Here is a 15,543-nt window from a genome sequence, read left to right as displayed (position 1 = left end):
CAAGACATTTTTAATGCAAAAAGAACCAAAGTGAGTTAAGGAAGGAGAGGAGAAGTGTTCAAGCCTTAACTTTTGAAATTCTTTGCATTTGTTCCAGCCTCAGAGTGCAGTTAGCGCTATTTGATAATCTCACTCAACACATGTATTCTGGGTCACGTTTTCAGACTTTATTGACTGAAGTAAATTTTTGCTGCTTTTCATATGAGCAATGCAGAGCCAGTGGGACGGAAAGAGCTGTGGATTCTATTCTATCTTGTTCCTCAAGACAACTTGTTTACCAGCTTTCAGTCAACTACATCTCACTGCATAGGTGTCTCTCAACTTTTATCACTGGTGATTATGCACAAGATGGAAAGAACGGTGCTTGACTTCCAGAGCCCTGGCCAAATTTGCAGGGTTGGCAGACAAGTAAAAAGCCATTTTTCCTAAGTACCAAGCACATTTGATGCAGAAATCAGTGATAGACATGGACACAGAGCCCCACAATGTCACTCTTTGAAGGACTGTGCTTTAAACTGTGCCCATTTTAGAGTAATAGAAATGTAGCGCTGGAATGGACCTCAGGAGGTCATCTAGTTCAGCTCCCTGCACTGAAGCAGGACCACGCACGGGTGCCGCGTAATGGAGGCTAGGGGAGGCCAAGCCTCCCCAAACCTTGCACTGTTCGGGGAAGTAGGGGCAGTGGCAGATTACTGCATGGGCCCATAGGGCCCCAGCCAATTTGGAGCTCCCAGAAAAATCTCCCCTCACCATAGCTCCGGCCTGGAAGAGCTCTTGCTCCTCCAGCCAGGGATCTTTTCCAGTCTTTGGGCCACAGTGGGGGGATGACCCAAAGGAACAAGTAGAGGACAGAGCTGTGGGGGAAGGTACGGAATGGGGGAAGGGCTCTGGGCTTGGAGCTCCCGCAAGGGCTGATTCTCCGCCACAGTCCCTGCTGGGACCGAGAGCTAGACCTTAGACAAGTTCTCAGCCCCACTGCCCCCTCACTCATGGCCCTAACCGAGCTCTCAGCCACCCCCACCTCTGCCTTGGCTAGGGCCACGTGGGGGGGCTGAGAGCAGTGAGTGGGGGCCTGGCCTTGGCCAGAAGAGGGAGGACAGGGGGCTTCACCCACTACCCATGGGAGCCAGTAAACCTAGACCACCCTGACAGGTGTTTGTCTAACCTGTTCTTAAAAGCCTACAATGACAGAGATTCCAAAACGTTTCTCAGTAACCAATTCCAGGACTCATCTACCCTTATAGTTAGGTTTTCCCCAATATCTAACCTATATCTCCATTGTGCCCACTACTTCTTTTCCCACCCTTGGTGGACATGCAGGACAATTGATTACTGGCCTCTTTGTAAAACCTTTAACATTAGAAGACTGTAAGGTCCACCCTCAGTCATCTCTCTTTTCAGTTTTTTCAACCTTTCCTCATGTCAGGTTTCCTAAACTTTTTATCATTTTTGCAGCTCTCCTCTGGACTCTCTCCAATTTGTCTACAACTTTCTTAAAGTGTAGTGCTCAAAACTGGACACAGCACTCCAGCTGAGGCCTCACCAGTGCTGAGTAGAGTGGGACAATTATGACCGATGTCTTATATACACCACTCCTGTGAACAGGGCCGTCCCTACGGGGAGTGCATGGCCAAGGGGAAAATCAGCCCCAGGCGACTTGGGTGCCCACTCTGCATCGGCGGCTGGGCTTAGCCTTGGGCATGCAGGGTAGCAGCCAAGAGCCTGGGGGTGCTGCAGCACCCCCTGCACCTCCCGTTTCTGCGCCTGTGTCCTCTAGGACCGACTGCACTGGCCAATCGCACCTGCCCGCAGGGCCCCCCCAAAGCACAGGGTCCAGAGCGGTTGCCCCAAGTCGCCCTACCCAAGGGACCGCTCTGCCTGTTAATACATCCCAGAATGATATTAACCTTTTGACATTAGCCTGAATGACATTGTTGACTCATATTCAATTTGTGATTCACTACCACCCCAAAATCCTTTTCAGCTTTGCTCAGCACATTAAAAGTAGACAGGATGAAAAGCAGGTTTCACCATTAATAAAGAAATTTAACTGAAAATACAATTATGTACAAGTTATTATGAGCCCAATACTGATGGCTGCCATTTACGGACCTGTGTATGACACTGACAGAATGATACTCAAAAGCAGTTCCCATCCTGCTTTAACACTGACCTAACAAATGAAATACCAGCTTTCATACTTAATACTCAAAACAAACCGATTAACTTCATTTTTGGATGGTTCCACCAATAGGATGGAAACTAGTTCTGTATGTTATGCTGGAACTCCCACCTTGCCAGTCTCCAAAAGAGGTCAGTTTTTGGTGTCAGGGCTTTCACCAACTGAGGTTCAGAAATCCCCTTTGTAACTTATTTTATTTTCAAAAACTTTTCTAAGTTTGTTAAAGCAGAAGAAGGTTCTTCCCCCTAACGCTGAATTTCAGAAACACCAAGCTGAAGGAGAGGGGTAGAGTTTTCCTCTCTGAATGCAATGAAATTTTGCCTATAAATATTTTTCATGGTGGTATAAACACAACATACCTTATGAAGGAACAAGGGTCTGGTTTCGTAAGTTGCTGACTGCCCTTGGCTGCCACTGATGCAACTCTATGTGCCTGATTCTGCTTTTTAAAGTTAACAGGAGTTTTGTCATTGACTTCACAGGAAAAAGGATTCAGTGCTAACACTGCCAACATGGATAAAAACATGTATTGTACAAAAAAGCATAGAAGGGGGTTTCTCCTCCAATGTAAGTTGTATTATTTGATAGCTCGTAATTATTTTATCTACCTTCAGCATTTATATAGCACCAATAACGAATCGTTTCATTGTTAAGGCACTGAACTGGGACTCAGATGACCAGGGTTCCTAGCCCCAAATTTGAAACCAGCTTCCTCTGTGGTTTAGATTAATCATTTCATTTCTCTGTACCTCATTTCTCCATTCGTAAAATAGGGATTTAATACAAACATCCCACTTCACAGGAATGTTCATGGTTATCAGATGCACAGATACTACCGTGATGAGCACCACAAAAACGCCTATAAACAAATGATAAATCTATGCATAGATTTATTGGTTAAAAAAATATTCTGCTGCAGGTACCAATTCTGAAAGTGTGCAGTATGAGGCAACAGGAACTAGCTCCGGTTCCTCATGTTAGTCCCCATTCACACATTTTGGGGGAAATCCTGGCCCAGTGAAGTGAGTGGGTAAGAAAAAGACTCCCGTGGACTTCTATCAGGCCAGGATGTCACCCTCTATTTAAAAAGGTCATTGTTGATGCTGTCTGAGCTATCTGGATTTGTAGGGTAAATCTTCCACAAATAGATTATTTCCCTTAACAGACCATAGAAAGCACCTCTGGAGACATGCCTATTGACTGTATCACACTGGCTGGTGCACATGTACACTAAGTCCACACTGCTAAAAGTCCTTGGGTTGAAATAAGTTACTGCAAATGCACAGTAGCTGATTTTGAAACCACAACACTGCTACAATTTATTATCATCATTTTTACAAAATACCCAAAGTGATCAGGTCATATGGTAGATTACTGACTTGCCAAAGGTTATGTTTTAAATCAAAACCGTTTGAATTATACAAGTGCCAAAAATATCTTGAACCAATCTTTTTTTTTTTAAATCAACCCCTGTCCAACGAAACAGTTGTATAATTTAAAACAGAACCAAAAGTTTGTGTTGGAAATTGTTTAAAAACCAACCCTCCAAATCATGCTGGAGCGGAAGCCTTGTATGGCAAGATTTAGCCTGGGGCAATTTGATGCCAAGGTATAGACTCCCCCTATGGGTTTATAATGGAAATACTGACACAACCTTAACTATAGTGATGCAAACATGCCCCTAAAACACTGTATTGGTTTTTATTAATAGAAGTGGTAGTGTTTACATTTGCAGGTATCTTACACTTCAGCATCAATGAATACTGGGTAGAACGAGCAAAGTCTTGGATGTAAGGGTCAGAAATGCCCAAACAGGTGAATGAGACAAAAGGTGAAAGTCCTCAATTATGAAAACAAGACGTTCAAATAAATAAATGAGGGACGGGGAGAGAAAATAATAAAAGTAAGAAAATAAATGCAAGTGTTAAGTTGGAATGGTTCAAATAACTTCAATTGATGGCTACTAAATTAGAGAGAGAAGAAAACACAGTTACTAATTAAATAGCAAGCATTAAAGCTTTATGGTTTTGTATTAAAAATAAAAACAAAACAAAAAAGAAAAGCTGTTAAAAATAAGACTTGCGTTTACCAGGCCACCAAACTGCATGGACTACTGAAGAAACTAATAAAAGGCAATACTGAAACATTAAGACACACACACACTCCATACATGTGCAACCTGACTTTTCAATACATTGCCTCTCTCTCGCTCTCGCTCAAAAAAAGCATCTCCTAAACATTTCCATTCATATAAAGCTTTATAGGAAAGTTTCTTAAAATGGTATTGTCTTAGTTACATATGCTTGTATATCCTTGTCATTGTCAGAGGAAGGAGTTTGACATAGTTTCTGTATTTTCAAGAGGAGGTGCTTTCTTTTGCTCAGCTCGGAGATTACATTCCTTACCATTAGATTCCCCCCCTCCCCATATATAAATTTGGTGCTTCCACTAACTCCCTCCAGGCTTAAAAAGATAAGGGTTGGCACTAAACTTACAGATTTTGGCTTCTGTAACAAAAATTAAGGCTCATGTTTTCTTTTCTTTTCTTTTTCATTCCACTTTTGCCTACCTACCTACCTGAAACCCCAACCCTTAACCTCCAGGTAGTGATTCCAATCTAAAAATGTGAGGGCTATTTTGGGTCAAGCTCTTCTACCGATTCAAAAGGTTCAGATGGCAGCTTTCCAGATTGTGAACTGGACAGACAGGTTTTTCAAATCTCATTAGCAATTGCAGCCAAAGTTTCAAGACACCTTTGCGTCTTCTGAAGGATCACTAGTCATTTTGAACCAAGTGGGGAATGAGATATTGCCAACACTAAGTCCTTGCTTTCTGCATGTGTGAAAATGGATTAGGTGGTTAATTTCCTCATTAAAGGAAGCCACAAAAGCAACAATAACAAAAAATTCTCAATTCTGCATGGTTACAGTTCGTAACATTAAAAAGGCATCCAGTACCTGCAGCAAATCTAGCCACACAGACATTGCTCACCACACCCTAGCATTAATTTAAACTGGACCTCTTCCCAAATAGAAATTAACGTCTTGTGAAAAAAGCTAGTGTGAAAGGAAAGATAATTTTTAAAAAATTCACTGCGTTAGATCCAGATTGGTTTGGGGGAGTAGGTGGGAGGGAGGGAGTGGAGAAGGGCGTTTGAGTAATATATGCTAACACTGTTCTAGATGTGTTATTACAGCTGTAATTTTTGACTTTGTACAAATTGTACACGTAGGTTTAGACACATGAAAAAGTAATACACTCACAGAGACATAAAACACCTAGGTATAAAATATAAAGCAGTGTAGTAGTTACTAAAATTACATGCTCTCTTATTGCTACAGTGATTTTTGCTCTTTTTTCTTTTTACTGTACCACATGTTGTTCTAAGCATATAATTTGCATAAATTATTCAAGTTTAAGAAAAAATCCACACATCTTCACTTTAAGCTACTTATATAGTTAATATAAAATAAAAAGGTTCTAAGATATCTCTTTATTAAAAGAGAGATAAAAATGTCATTTGAAACTGGAATTCAGTGGCCAAATCCAAGGGCGGTGTACACCGTATCATTCTTGTAGTATTATGCCCATGCAGGATAGCGGAGTTTGGTGGGGTATTTGGCCCAGTCTACAGATGGTCACCAGACCTGCATGATACCTATGTGTTTGTTTTTGTTCTGCTTTTGCAAAAAGGACTATGAATGACCAAAGACTAACATTTATAATTTGTAGCAAAATTTGGTTTATGTAGAAACAAGCCATGTTTTGCATTTGGATAGAGATTTAAATGAATTAAAGCTAAAAATTAAAAAGCATGATGCTGCAACATCTGGTCACTTGTTGAAGACCTCACTTTTAAAGTGGTTAAGTTTGCACAATTTGTACTTTTTTTTTGTTTTTTTTGTTTTTTACTAAACAGTATTTTTCCTTCTTTTATAAACCAGAAAAACTAAACTACAGATAAATTTTCCCTACCTTGAGCTAATGCTGCAGATAGGGTTGACAAAGCTGTACAGCGCAATCAAACATACTTACATCTTAGCTCATTGTACAGGTACAGCCATAATCAAGGCACAAAGATCTTCTACAAGTTATTTTTTCAATAAAGTTGTACAAAATAATACATTTTACAGTCTGTACAAGAATAATAATCCAGCGGTAAAATAAAAAAATGAGGGCAGGGAGAAGAAAAAGAAGGGAAAGACCGTGAGGACTAAAGTCCAGATAATGATTTTTATAGCTGACAGGATCATCAGTGGACAAACGGAAAACAGTGTGTGGTTAACTCTTTCTGCAATCACAGGCCATACGCAGTTCAATTCTTAATGTCCATGGTCATCTTAAGACCACCAAGACTGGATTTAAAAATACCCTTCTGAAAGGTAGCGGTTAGTTTTTGCACTGTCTAGGTCTGTTGTAGAATTGTCAGTATTTCCGTTCAAAGCCACATTACAGTCAGAGAACCAAACTCAAGTGTCTGTCTTCAAACTTGGTCTGTGACTTGGCACCTTCTTTTGTCTGATGCAGTGAATGGATACAAAGTTGAGATCATGGGTTATATGATTATGCCCACAACAGTGCTAAATTACCTAAGGTTTTCTCTCCGCCCCCTTTTTTTTTTGTTAACTATTTTAATTTTATCCCCAATCCTTTCAGGGGCTCCACATTCAGAGCCTTTAATTAATTAATTAATTTAGTTAACAACAGTGTTAGGGAACCCCCCATGAAAATGGCCTTTAAATTTTACGTGCCATTTCAAACTGTCTGAGGGGGACACAAGCAGGCTTAGAAGTGCTGCTATTGTCCAGCAAGGAGAAAAAGTTGAGGGGTGCAAATCAGAGGGAGACTGCAACAGTTCTCTTCCACCCTACGTGGGCAAGGGTTTTTTTTGTTTCTTTTTTGTTTTTCTTTTTTTTTTTTTAATAAGGAATAAGGAGTCCAAAACACAGAAAAAAGTGCTCTCCATCACAACAACTCATATTGGCGAAGGTGCATCCGTTGAATAATGTCCCGACAGTCATTGAAAACCCTCCGGATGTTTTCTGTATCCACTGCACAGGTGAAGTGAGGATAGCAGTAATGTCTTCCATCTCCACTTGCTGTGCTGATTCTCTGTAGGAATAGTACAGAAAAATTGTGTGTCAAAATAAAATTGTCTGGAAAAATTATGCTCTCAAGCCTCAGCTGAATGTTTGTGAGGATATTATGTAAGTTCTGAGACAGGGGTTCTCAAACTTCAGTTGTGCCACGACCCCCTTCTGACAACAAAAGTTACTACACAACCACAGAAGGGGGCACTGAAGCCTGAGTCTGCCCTAGCCCCGCTGCCCTGGGCGGTGAAGGCCAAAGCTGAAGCCCAAGGGCTTCAGCCCCAGGCAGGGGGTCTGTAACGTGCCACTGCCCAGGCTTCAGCCCTGGACTGCAGCTAGTCTAAGTCAGCCCTGGCAACCCTATTAAAACGGGTCGCAACTCACTTTGAGAACTGCTGTTCTAAGGTGAAATATGGACCGCAATGAAGTCAGTGGCAAAACTCCCATTGACTTCAGTGGGATCAGGTTTTCACCCCAAGGATTTAACTTGAGGGGAACTAGGTTGCATGTGGAAAAACTGAGTATTTGGGAACTGAAATGTAACTACAGAGAGAAGATAACTTCTCCGATTCACATTAATGGGGAAATGTATGTGCAGGTGGGGGAGGGACTTGGCCCACACCACTCCCATAGTGAACTTCTCCCTCCAGAGCACTGAATTTTGCCTGTGTGTGAATCTTCAGCTCCTCTTTACAAACTACACACAGTCTCTCAGTATTTTTTTTGGTTCTGGTGTAGATGAGTCCCAATTTTTATTGCAATGATCAGTATCCCTAATGACACCCAATTCAGGTACTTATTGTACAAATACTTAAGCAATTGTTACTAAAACTAATCAGCAGGCTAAAGAGATGATGGGAACGATGCAGGGAAATATTAATATTCAGCAGATAATATACTGATTTCAACCACAACTTCCTTTAGAAGTGACGTAGTGGATGAAATCTTGGCTCCCACTGAAGTCAAATGTGAGTTTTGCTACTGTTGTCAGTGGGGTTAGGGATTCACCCGTTATCTCCCATTTGAGAATTATGGATTCTCAACAATTATTCTAATCATTTAACTGTGTATCTTGTTAAACAAATGAAAAGTAGCTAAAAAATCCAACACCTTTTAAACCTCTAATTGGGTGTATTCCATAGCACACAGGTTAAATATAAGCCACTGTAAGAACAGGAAAACAGTTCTGCAATATTAAAACACAGTTTAGCTTATGATGGAAAAACGTACACAGAAAAAAGAAAATACTTACAAGAAATTCATCTCTAATAAAATACTTGGCCCTTGTAACTCTGGGATCCTCACCAGGCTCTGGTGTTGCTGGTTAATAATAATAATACAATAAGCATTTGTTAAAGTAGGAGTTTCATAGTAATGATTCTGAAAATCGTAACTTACCCGCTGACCATCAACTTTATGAACTAGTCTTTGTTTTCTGTGCAATTGCAATTGAAACAATTTTCTTAACATAAAATATTATAGTTCTAGTCTTTAATATGGTATCTAAAGCAGTAAGACTCCAGGAAAGCAACAAAATATGATGGTATCCATAATGTCAGGAATGGGTCAGAATGTAAGGATATATTAGTGCAAACACAAGCTTTTGTGAGGAACTTACAGGTAACCTGCAACACCATATCACCTCTAATGCCATTGACTGGGTTAAGTTGTACTACTCTGGCTGCAGATAAAGGAAGGCTGATGGTCATTAAAATGAATGAATCTGTAACAGGTATATTTATTTTATAAGTAACCGCATAATATGAGATGGAAACTTCCTTAGAGAATCTCTTTAAAAAGAAAAAAAAGGATCATTAAAAAGTGCTGTCACACACAGGAAGGGTGTTCCCATGGAATCTTGAACCTCAAAGGACACTGCTGGATCCCAGCACTGCACTGAGGAGTCTAGCAACGAAGTGCGTAATAAAATGATAGCCTGTTGAGATGCCTATGTGTATGTCGAACAGATAATGTCCTTTAACGGGACTGCAGAAATATTTAAATTACAATTTGTCTGAAAGATACTGAACATTCTTTCAACTTTAGAAATTTGCTTGTTTGAAAGTTTATCTGAAACTTCCAATAAATGTTACATACACAGTTAACATACACTATAGCCCAAGGAAGTGGTACTTTGATGATATAGGTTTATTAAAAAGATGAGAACAATGCTCTTACCATCCTCTGGTGTAGTGTAGCGAGCAAATTCTGGAAAGTAGTCTTCAATTTTAGATTTCCCTGCCAAAACTTTCTCTGCTAGCAAATCCTGTTTATTCAGGAAAAGAATTACTGAAATGGTCCGTAGCCACCTATAGAAAATTGAAGCCAAATATTGTTAGAATATATGGCTAAGCTTAAACATCAATAACAAAAAACATAACACACTACACTTTAGAGAGGTGGTTTTCAACTTATGGTCCGCAGACCTCCGCAGGTCCACAGACTATGTCTAAGATTTCCAAAGGGTCTGCACCTCAATTTGAAATATTTTAGGGATCTGTAAATGAAAAAAGGTTGAAAACCACTGCTTTAGAGAATATATTCATATTCTGTACTATCATAGTTTCTCTTAAGCTTAGTTTATTTTTTCCCACTATTAGGACTACCATTTTCCCAATACTGTGTAGTTTTTTTCCATTAGATTTTAATACTGTGTGTTAGCATTCCATGTATCAGGTTTACAGTGGTGATCAAAGGTAATGATTGACTGGGCCATGTCAGAAATAGAAATGATGCACTTTATACCAAAGATTAACTTTATCAATATAACACAGTGTTACTAATGCATGTGAAATTAATGATGAAACTTCAATTCATGGACCTGTTGTTCCAGATACTCTTGAAGAGGTTTAGTGCTTCTTGAAGCCGATTGGTCTGATTGTCCTCTCGTATAACCATGTTGTAGCTACTGCTGGCCACCACAAATATGATCGCAGTCACATCTAAAGCAAGAAACAGCCAGTAGTTAACATCAAGATCCCGATAAAAATCTTCAAGAACCCCAGAGTTCTTTGAAACTGTAAAGCTTCCAGCTTCACTGAGGTGGCGAGGGGCTGGCCTAAAATGATTGCCTCCTGCTTTTTAGGTGTAAGAAATGAGAAAGAGGAGGAAGCATAACAGAGGCAAGTGGGAAGTCAGAGGACTGAAAGGGATGCAGGATACTGACGGGGAATGAAAAAATAGAAAAACTATAGAAAGAGAGGAAAGAAGGATCAGAGACTGGAGAAAAGATTGAGAAAGAAGAAGTACAGAGAAAAAGGGAGTGAGTTTTAAAAGGAAAAGAAGAATGAAAAGAAAAGAGGGAATTAAAAAGCTAAAAATCAACTCTAGGGAGCCCCTGGGAGAAGAGAAAGCAAAGATGCCTTTGGCAATTGCTTCCATGGCAACAAAAGGCACAACCACTGAAATCACACTAGTATGGCCCCTTCTCAAAACCTTTTTCTAAAATGCTATTCCTTGGAGAGATGAGAGGAAAGATGACTGGAGAAAAGGTAAGGAAAGAAAACAGAAGGATGAAACAAGAGTCACTGTGAATTCATGGCTGCAGTCTTAATTCCTCCCACGGCATACTATCCCTCTCAGAGGGACACTGCCTCTTTCCAGGGAGACATTCACAGAATCATAGAATCTGAGATTCTATGATTCTATGTGGCTGTGCGGCTCCAGACCCCTCATACTGACTTCCAAGCTCATCTGCCTCAGATATCAACAGCAGGAGAGATGAAGCAGATCGTAAGGCAACAGGAAGAGGACGGAGCAGAGGTGAAAACTGAACGGATCTTTTATTAGTAGGGCAAAAGGAAACATTGCACAGCAGTCCCATGCATATCCCATTGCTCAGATGATATTATGATGGCAACTGTAGCTGAATAACAAGCAAGTAAACTATGTTCTCTCTATTAAGCATCTTCCCTCTTCTATGAGCTCATTAGAACTGATCTAAAAAGGGGGAGAGGAATTTTGTGAAATTAATTTTTTTAATGGGAAAAATGGAAGTCTGAAAATTTTTGACTAGATCTAGCTTTACAAAATTATGTGCACAAAAGAAATGCTTCACACACAACTGATATGCAGACACCTCTGGGGTAGAATGCAGCAGCTGTACAAAACTCACACATATTAGGTTCAGGACACAAAAAGGACTATGGACAATTTAAACTACCGGGGGAGTTTACGAAAGACTAGATTACTCAAAAGGAATTTTGGCCAGGACACAAAAAAATTGTTAACAGTCCAGCTCTTGCAAAAAGTGCATAGGACTTTTAAGTGCCATTTTGCTATGTTAGCATTCTAGAGGAAGGAGCTTACCAACAGTTTTTCCCAGCAAAGTGGTTAGAGTTTTCCAGGTCAATTTAGACAGGGCCTAACACATTCTATAGGATTATTTTAAAAGCTGTCCTACAGAAATACCTAAATGCCTAAAGTGCAACAATTTCAAAACTCAGTGGAAAACTATGAGCAGTGCCACTCTGGACCACAATTTTACAACTTATCCAAACGCCAGAATCTCCAAAGGGCTCCCCAGCACCTGACTGCAGCAATGGTTCACTGTTAACTTGGAAGAGTGGCACCTACTAGGTCAGCAACATAGCTTCGCTTACGCACAATAATGTGGCATTTTAATTTGATCACCCGTATTTATGCTACATGTAGCCCTTCACTTGTTAAGACAGAACAGACAGAGTTTGGAAATGAACTGTCATGTCGCGGGCAAATCACAAAAAGGAGAACTTATTAAATGATAGCCAGATGTTTGGGGCTGCAGAAAGTTTGGACAAACTATTTTAAGTTACCCAGCTTGCTTTCCTTCCCACCCAAATTTTCACTCAAGACATTCAAAACAGTTACAATAGATTACACGATGATACAAATTCCAGCCAATCTGTCTGTTCAAAGAGACACTGTATGATTCCAGACAACTAAAGAGGACAGGAGTTAAATCTCAAGTGTTATTTACATTAAAATATTGCAATGAACTTTTATTTTTTAAATTTTGTAAAAAAAAGTCAATTCCAAATCTTACCATTGAAACACTGGATCCATTTTCGGCGTTCATCTCGCTGCCCTCCAACATCAAACATGCTAAAGAGGAAAAACCCTTAGTCACTTACTGTACAAAAACACCGCTGCTCTCCTGACTCTGACATACAGTATTTGAAGTAAGGGTAAACGCTGTTTGTGAACACAGCATGTAAACAACTCCAGGCCTCCCATTTTTCAGAACTTAATGAGACAAAGGACTGCCAGAATCTGCAGGCAGGAGTAAAAGCCTATTCGCCAGTGCAAAGAGGCTTTCACCCCAAAACGTAATGTAGTACTTTTAGGGCCTGTCTACATAAAAAGTTAGTGTGTGGCAAGCTGGGGTGTAAATCTATGGCACACAAGACAACTGCACATTAACTGTCCGTGTGGATGGACCCTGCTACTGCGCACTAAAAGTTTTACAGTTCTGTTTGAAATAGCAGAATGTCACAGCACGCTAATGAACTTTTAATACGTGGTAGCAGGATCGCCCAGTGATTTAGTGTGCTATACATTCATACCCTGGCTTGCTGCCCACCAAGATTTCATATAGACAAGCCCATTCCCTCATTTGCCCTAATAAGACAAGAAAAGCTAGAACTGCTGAAGCATATCACAGCGTTCTTATTTGTCCTCACTGATCAAAGAGACATTTAATAAAACTACTATGATGAGAGGTTTCCTCACAAAGATACTGTAGATCTAGGTTCAACAATATCAGATTGATATTTAAGAGTCAGCATTTTTGGGTCAGGGCCATCAAACACCCGTTAAGCACCACCTCCTTATAAAGTGGAAAAGGGAGAAAAGTGTGCATCTTCTGTTACTCTGATACACACCTAGATTTTGGACAGCTTGGTCAGTACATTGATTTTAAACTTTTATTAAATACAGAACACGACAGACCTGGAAGAAAAGAAGGCACAGAAGCAGTTCAAAGAAAAAAGTTTCTCTCTGTTCTTTTTATTTAGCTAAAACTAGTTGACAGACACTCTCCAAGAGACAATATGAAAGGCAACAGGAAGGAGAGGAAAAGAAAACTATAGGAAACCAAAACAGAATTAAAAAGGCAAGCAGAGCACAGACCAACTCCAGAGTTCAAATGAGAGATTAGTTCATGACATGAAGAGATTTGGGAAAAGAATCTAGGTAACAGCTCAGGTAATGTTATCTGTGGGTATGTCTACACAGCACAAAAAGACCTATGGCAATGAGCCTCAGGGCCTGGGTCAGCTGACTTGGGCTTGCGAGGGCTTGAGCTGTGGCACTAAGAACAGCGGTGTAGATATTTGGGCTTGGGCTGGAGCTCAGGCTCTGAAACCCGGTGAGGGTCAGGGTCCCAGAGCCCGGGCTCCATTTTAAGCCTAAACATTTACACTGCAATTTTATGGCCCCGCAGCCTGAGCCCCAGTCAACTGATACAGGCCAGCCATGGGCATTTTATTGCAGTGTAGGCATACTCTTAGTACTGAAGCAAATACAAGATCCCAGAATACAATTTTAGGTCCCAATCTTAAAAGTGAGATATGTACATGTAGGCCCCATAGCCTACACCAAGTGCCACTGAAGTCAGGGGGGGCTCCACTCAGATGCAGTGGCCTGTACAGATTGGGACCTAAGTGACTACTTTAAAAAACTGTGCTCTGTGGGGCAAATTGCATGCAGTTTCCACTGAGAACAATGAGAGCTGCAGATCGTTACGAGAGGGCAGAATTTATAGAATAAAGTGGTTTTTGTATACGCTTTCTTTTAAACGTGTGTGTGTACATATCTTCTCTTAACTCTACTGCTGAGCAATTACAAAAAAAAGCAGACATGGCCCCATTATTTTAATATTATCCACAAAAGTGCATTCTGCTTCCTCTCCTGGCTTCGCATAATCAGAGAAGACGATCCAAATGCACAAGACAGGTATTTTGGAAAGCTAAAGTGCAATATACACATTTGTTGTAAACAAAACAGTATCCATTTTAATATCAGCTGCATTAAAACAGAAGAAAAGATGTTTGCCATTCAGAAAAAAAAAGAATCCGGAGGAAAGTTATTTTCAGGCTTATAGAAAGACAGAGTAAAGGAGAATAAAGTTATCAAAAAGCGTTATCAAAACATGTGGGGAAAAACCACCAGTTCTTTGGCATTAAATCAAAAGCATAAAAATGTCGGCCAATTTCCATGGTGTTTTTAAACCTTAAAATGTAAAGCTCCTAGACAGAAGTATCTGACAAATACTTGTTTTCCGTTAAGTGTTAAATTCAGCAATAATGAAGGAGGATACTTACTGAAAGTTTACTTTGTCCACCTGAAACTTGGTTTCAAAAATTCCTGATGTCAAAACTCTGCATCTCAGCAGGTCCTAGAGTACAAGAGAGAAGGTCATTTTATTCAAAGCAGTGATTTGATTATTCTTCAAACCTCCAAATTTGAAAAGAAAATATAATAATTTGCTGAGTGCTGCTCTTGTACTCAGTGCTGTAGAGAAAGGAAAATGTATGTGAAGTTGGGAGAAGGCCTCCAACCTAAAAATTTGTACACATGCTTAACAAGCATTTGCACAATCAGGATCCGAGTGTCAAATCCCTGAGAACCAATGAACATTTGCAAAATGGCAACTGCAGGTGCTGAGCACCTCTAAGGATGTGGCCTTCAGATCTACTAAATCTTGTAAGAGTTCACTGAAGGTCGGACGTTCAGGCGATGAGCCACAACTTCAACTGATTTACAGAGGGGCAGTGAGTGCTCAGCACCACCTTTAAAAATCAGACTATTAACTTCTGAGCATAAGACAACAAAATTGTCAGGTGAACAGTGGATGGCTTCGTCACACAGCAGTGCAAAATAACCTACATTTCTATTTCCTCACATGACAGAGCAACGTGCCTATAGTGAGGGATTAAGACTGAGAGGCTACATGGAACAGGCTCACTTTGAGAAAAGTAGATGCTTAACATGCTGATACAGTGGTAACAAAATGTTAAGCTTTCCAAAATAGATAACTGAGCACACTCTACTATTTGCTTATCCTGTAGCTTGGTGAAGCATAGTTAGAGACAACAGATGCCACACAGCAATTGTCATCCCAAACATGACATTTGTGTTAAAAAAAGGAGCAACAATCTACCACATAACCAAAATTATTATGGCTTTATACATTCAGGAATGTATACCTCTACCCCGATATAACGCTGTCCTCGGGAGCCAAAAAATCTTATTGTGTTATAGGTGAAACCGCGTTATATCGAATATCCGTGA

At 40.2% G+C, this 15,543-nt stretch overlaps 1 protein-coding gene across 4 annotated transcripts in view; it reads right to left on the bottom strand.

Moving 5' to 3' along the window:
- Positions 1 to 4,184: 4,184 nt before the first annotated feature.
- The window catches only part of GNAS (GNAS complex locus), a 159,488-nt gene continuing 148,129 nt past the window's right edge, over positions 4,185 to 15,543 (bottom strand). For all 4 annotated transcript variants that reach the window (XM_050917806.1, XM_050917809.1, XM_050917808.1 and 1 more), the window contains 6 exons: positions 14,574 to 14,647; positions 12,296 to 12,354; positions 10,094 to 10,214; positions 9,451 to 9,581; positions 8,525 to 8,592; positions 4,185 to 7,294 (listed from right to left, as the gene is read on the bottom strand). In XM_050917806.1, coding sequence (XP_050773763.1) covers positions 7,148 to 7,294; positions 8,525 to 8,592; positions 9,451 to 9,581; positions 10,094 to 10,214; positions 12,296 to 12,354; positions 14,574 to 14,647 — 600 coding nt within the window. In that variant the 3' untranslated portion in view covers positions 4,185 to 7,147. The remainder of the gene's footprint in view (positions 7,295 to 8,524; positions 8,593 to 9,450; positions 9,582 to 10,093; positions 10,215 to 12,295; positions 12,355 to 14,573; positions 14,648 to 15,543) is intronic.

Source organism: Gopherus flavomarginatus, chromosome 11, assembly GCF_025201925.1.
Source record: "Gopherus flavomarginatus isolate rGopFla2 chromosome 11, rGopFla2.mat.asm, whole genome shotgun sequence".
NCBI classification, from domain to species: domain Eukaryota; kingdom Metazoa; phylum Chordata; order Testudines; family Testudinidae; genus Gopherus; species Gopherus flavomarginatus.
The sequence above is the reverse complement of the archived record's forward strand: the minus strand, read 5'-3'. Positions and strand labels throughout refer to the sequence as shown.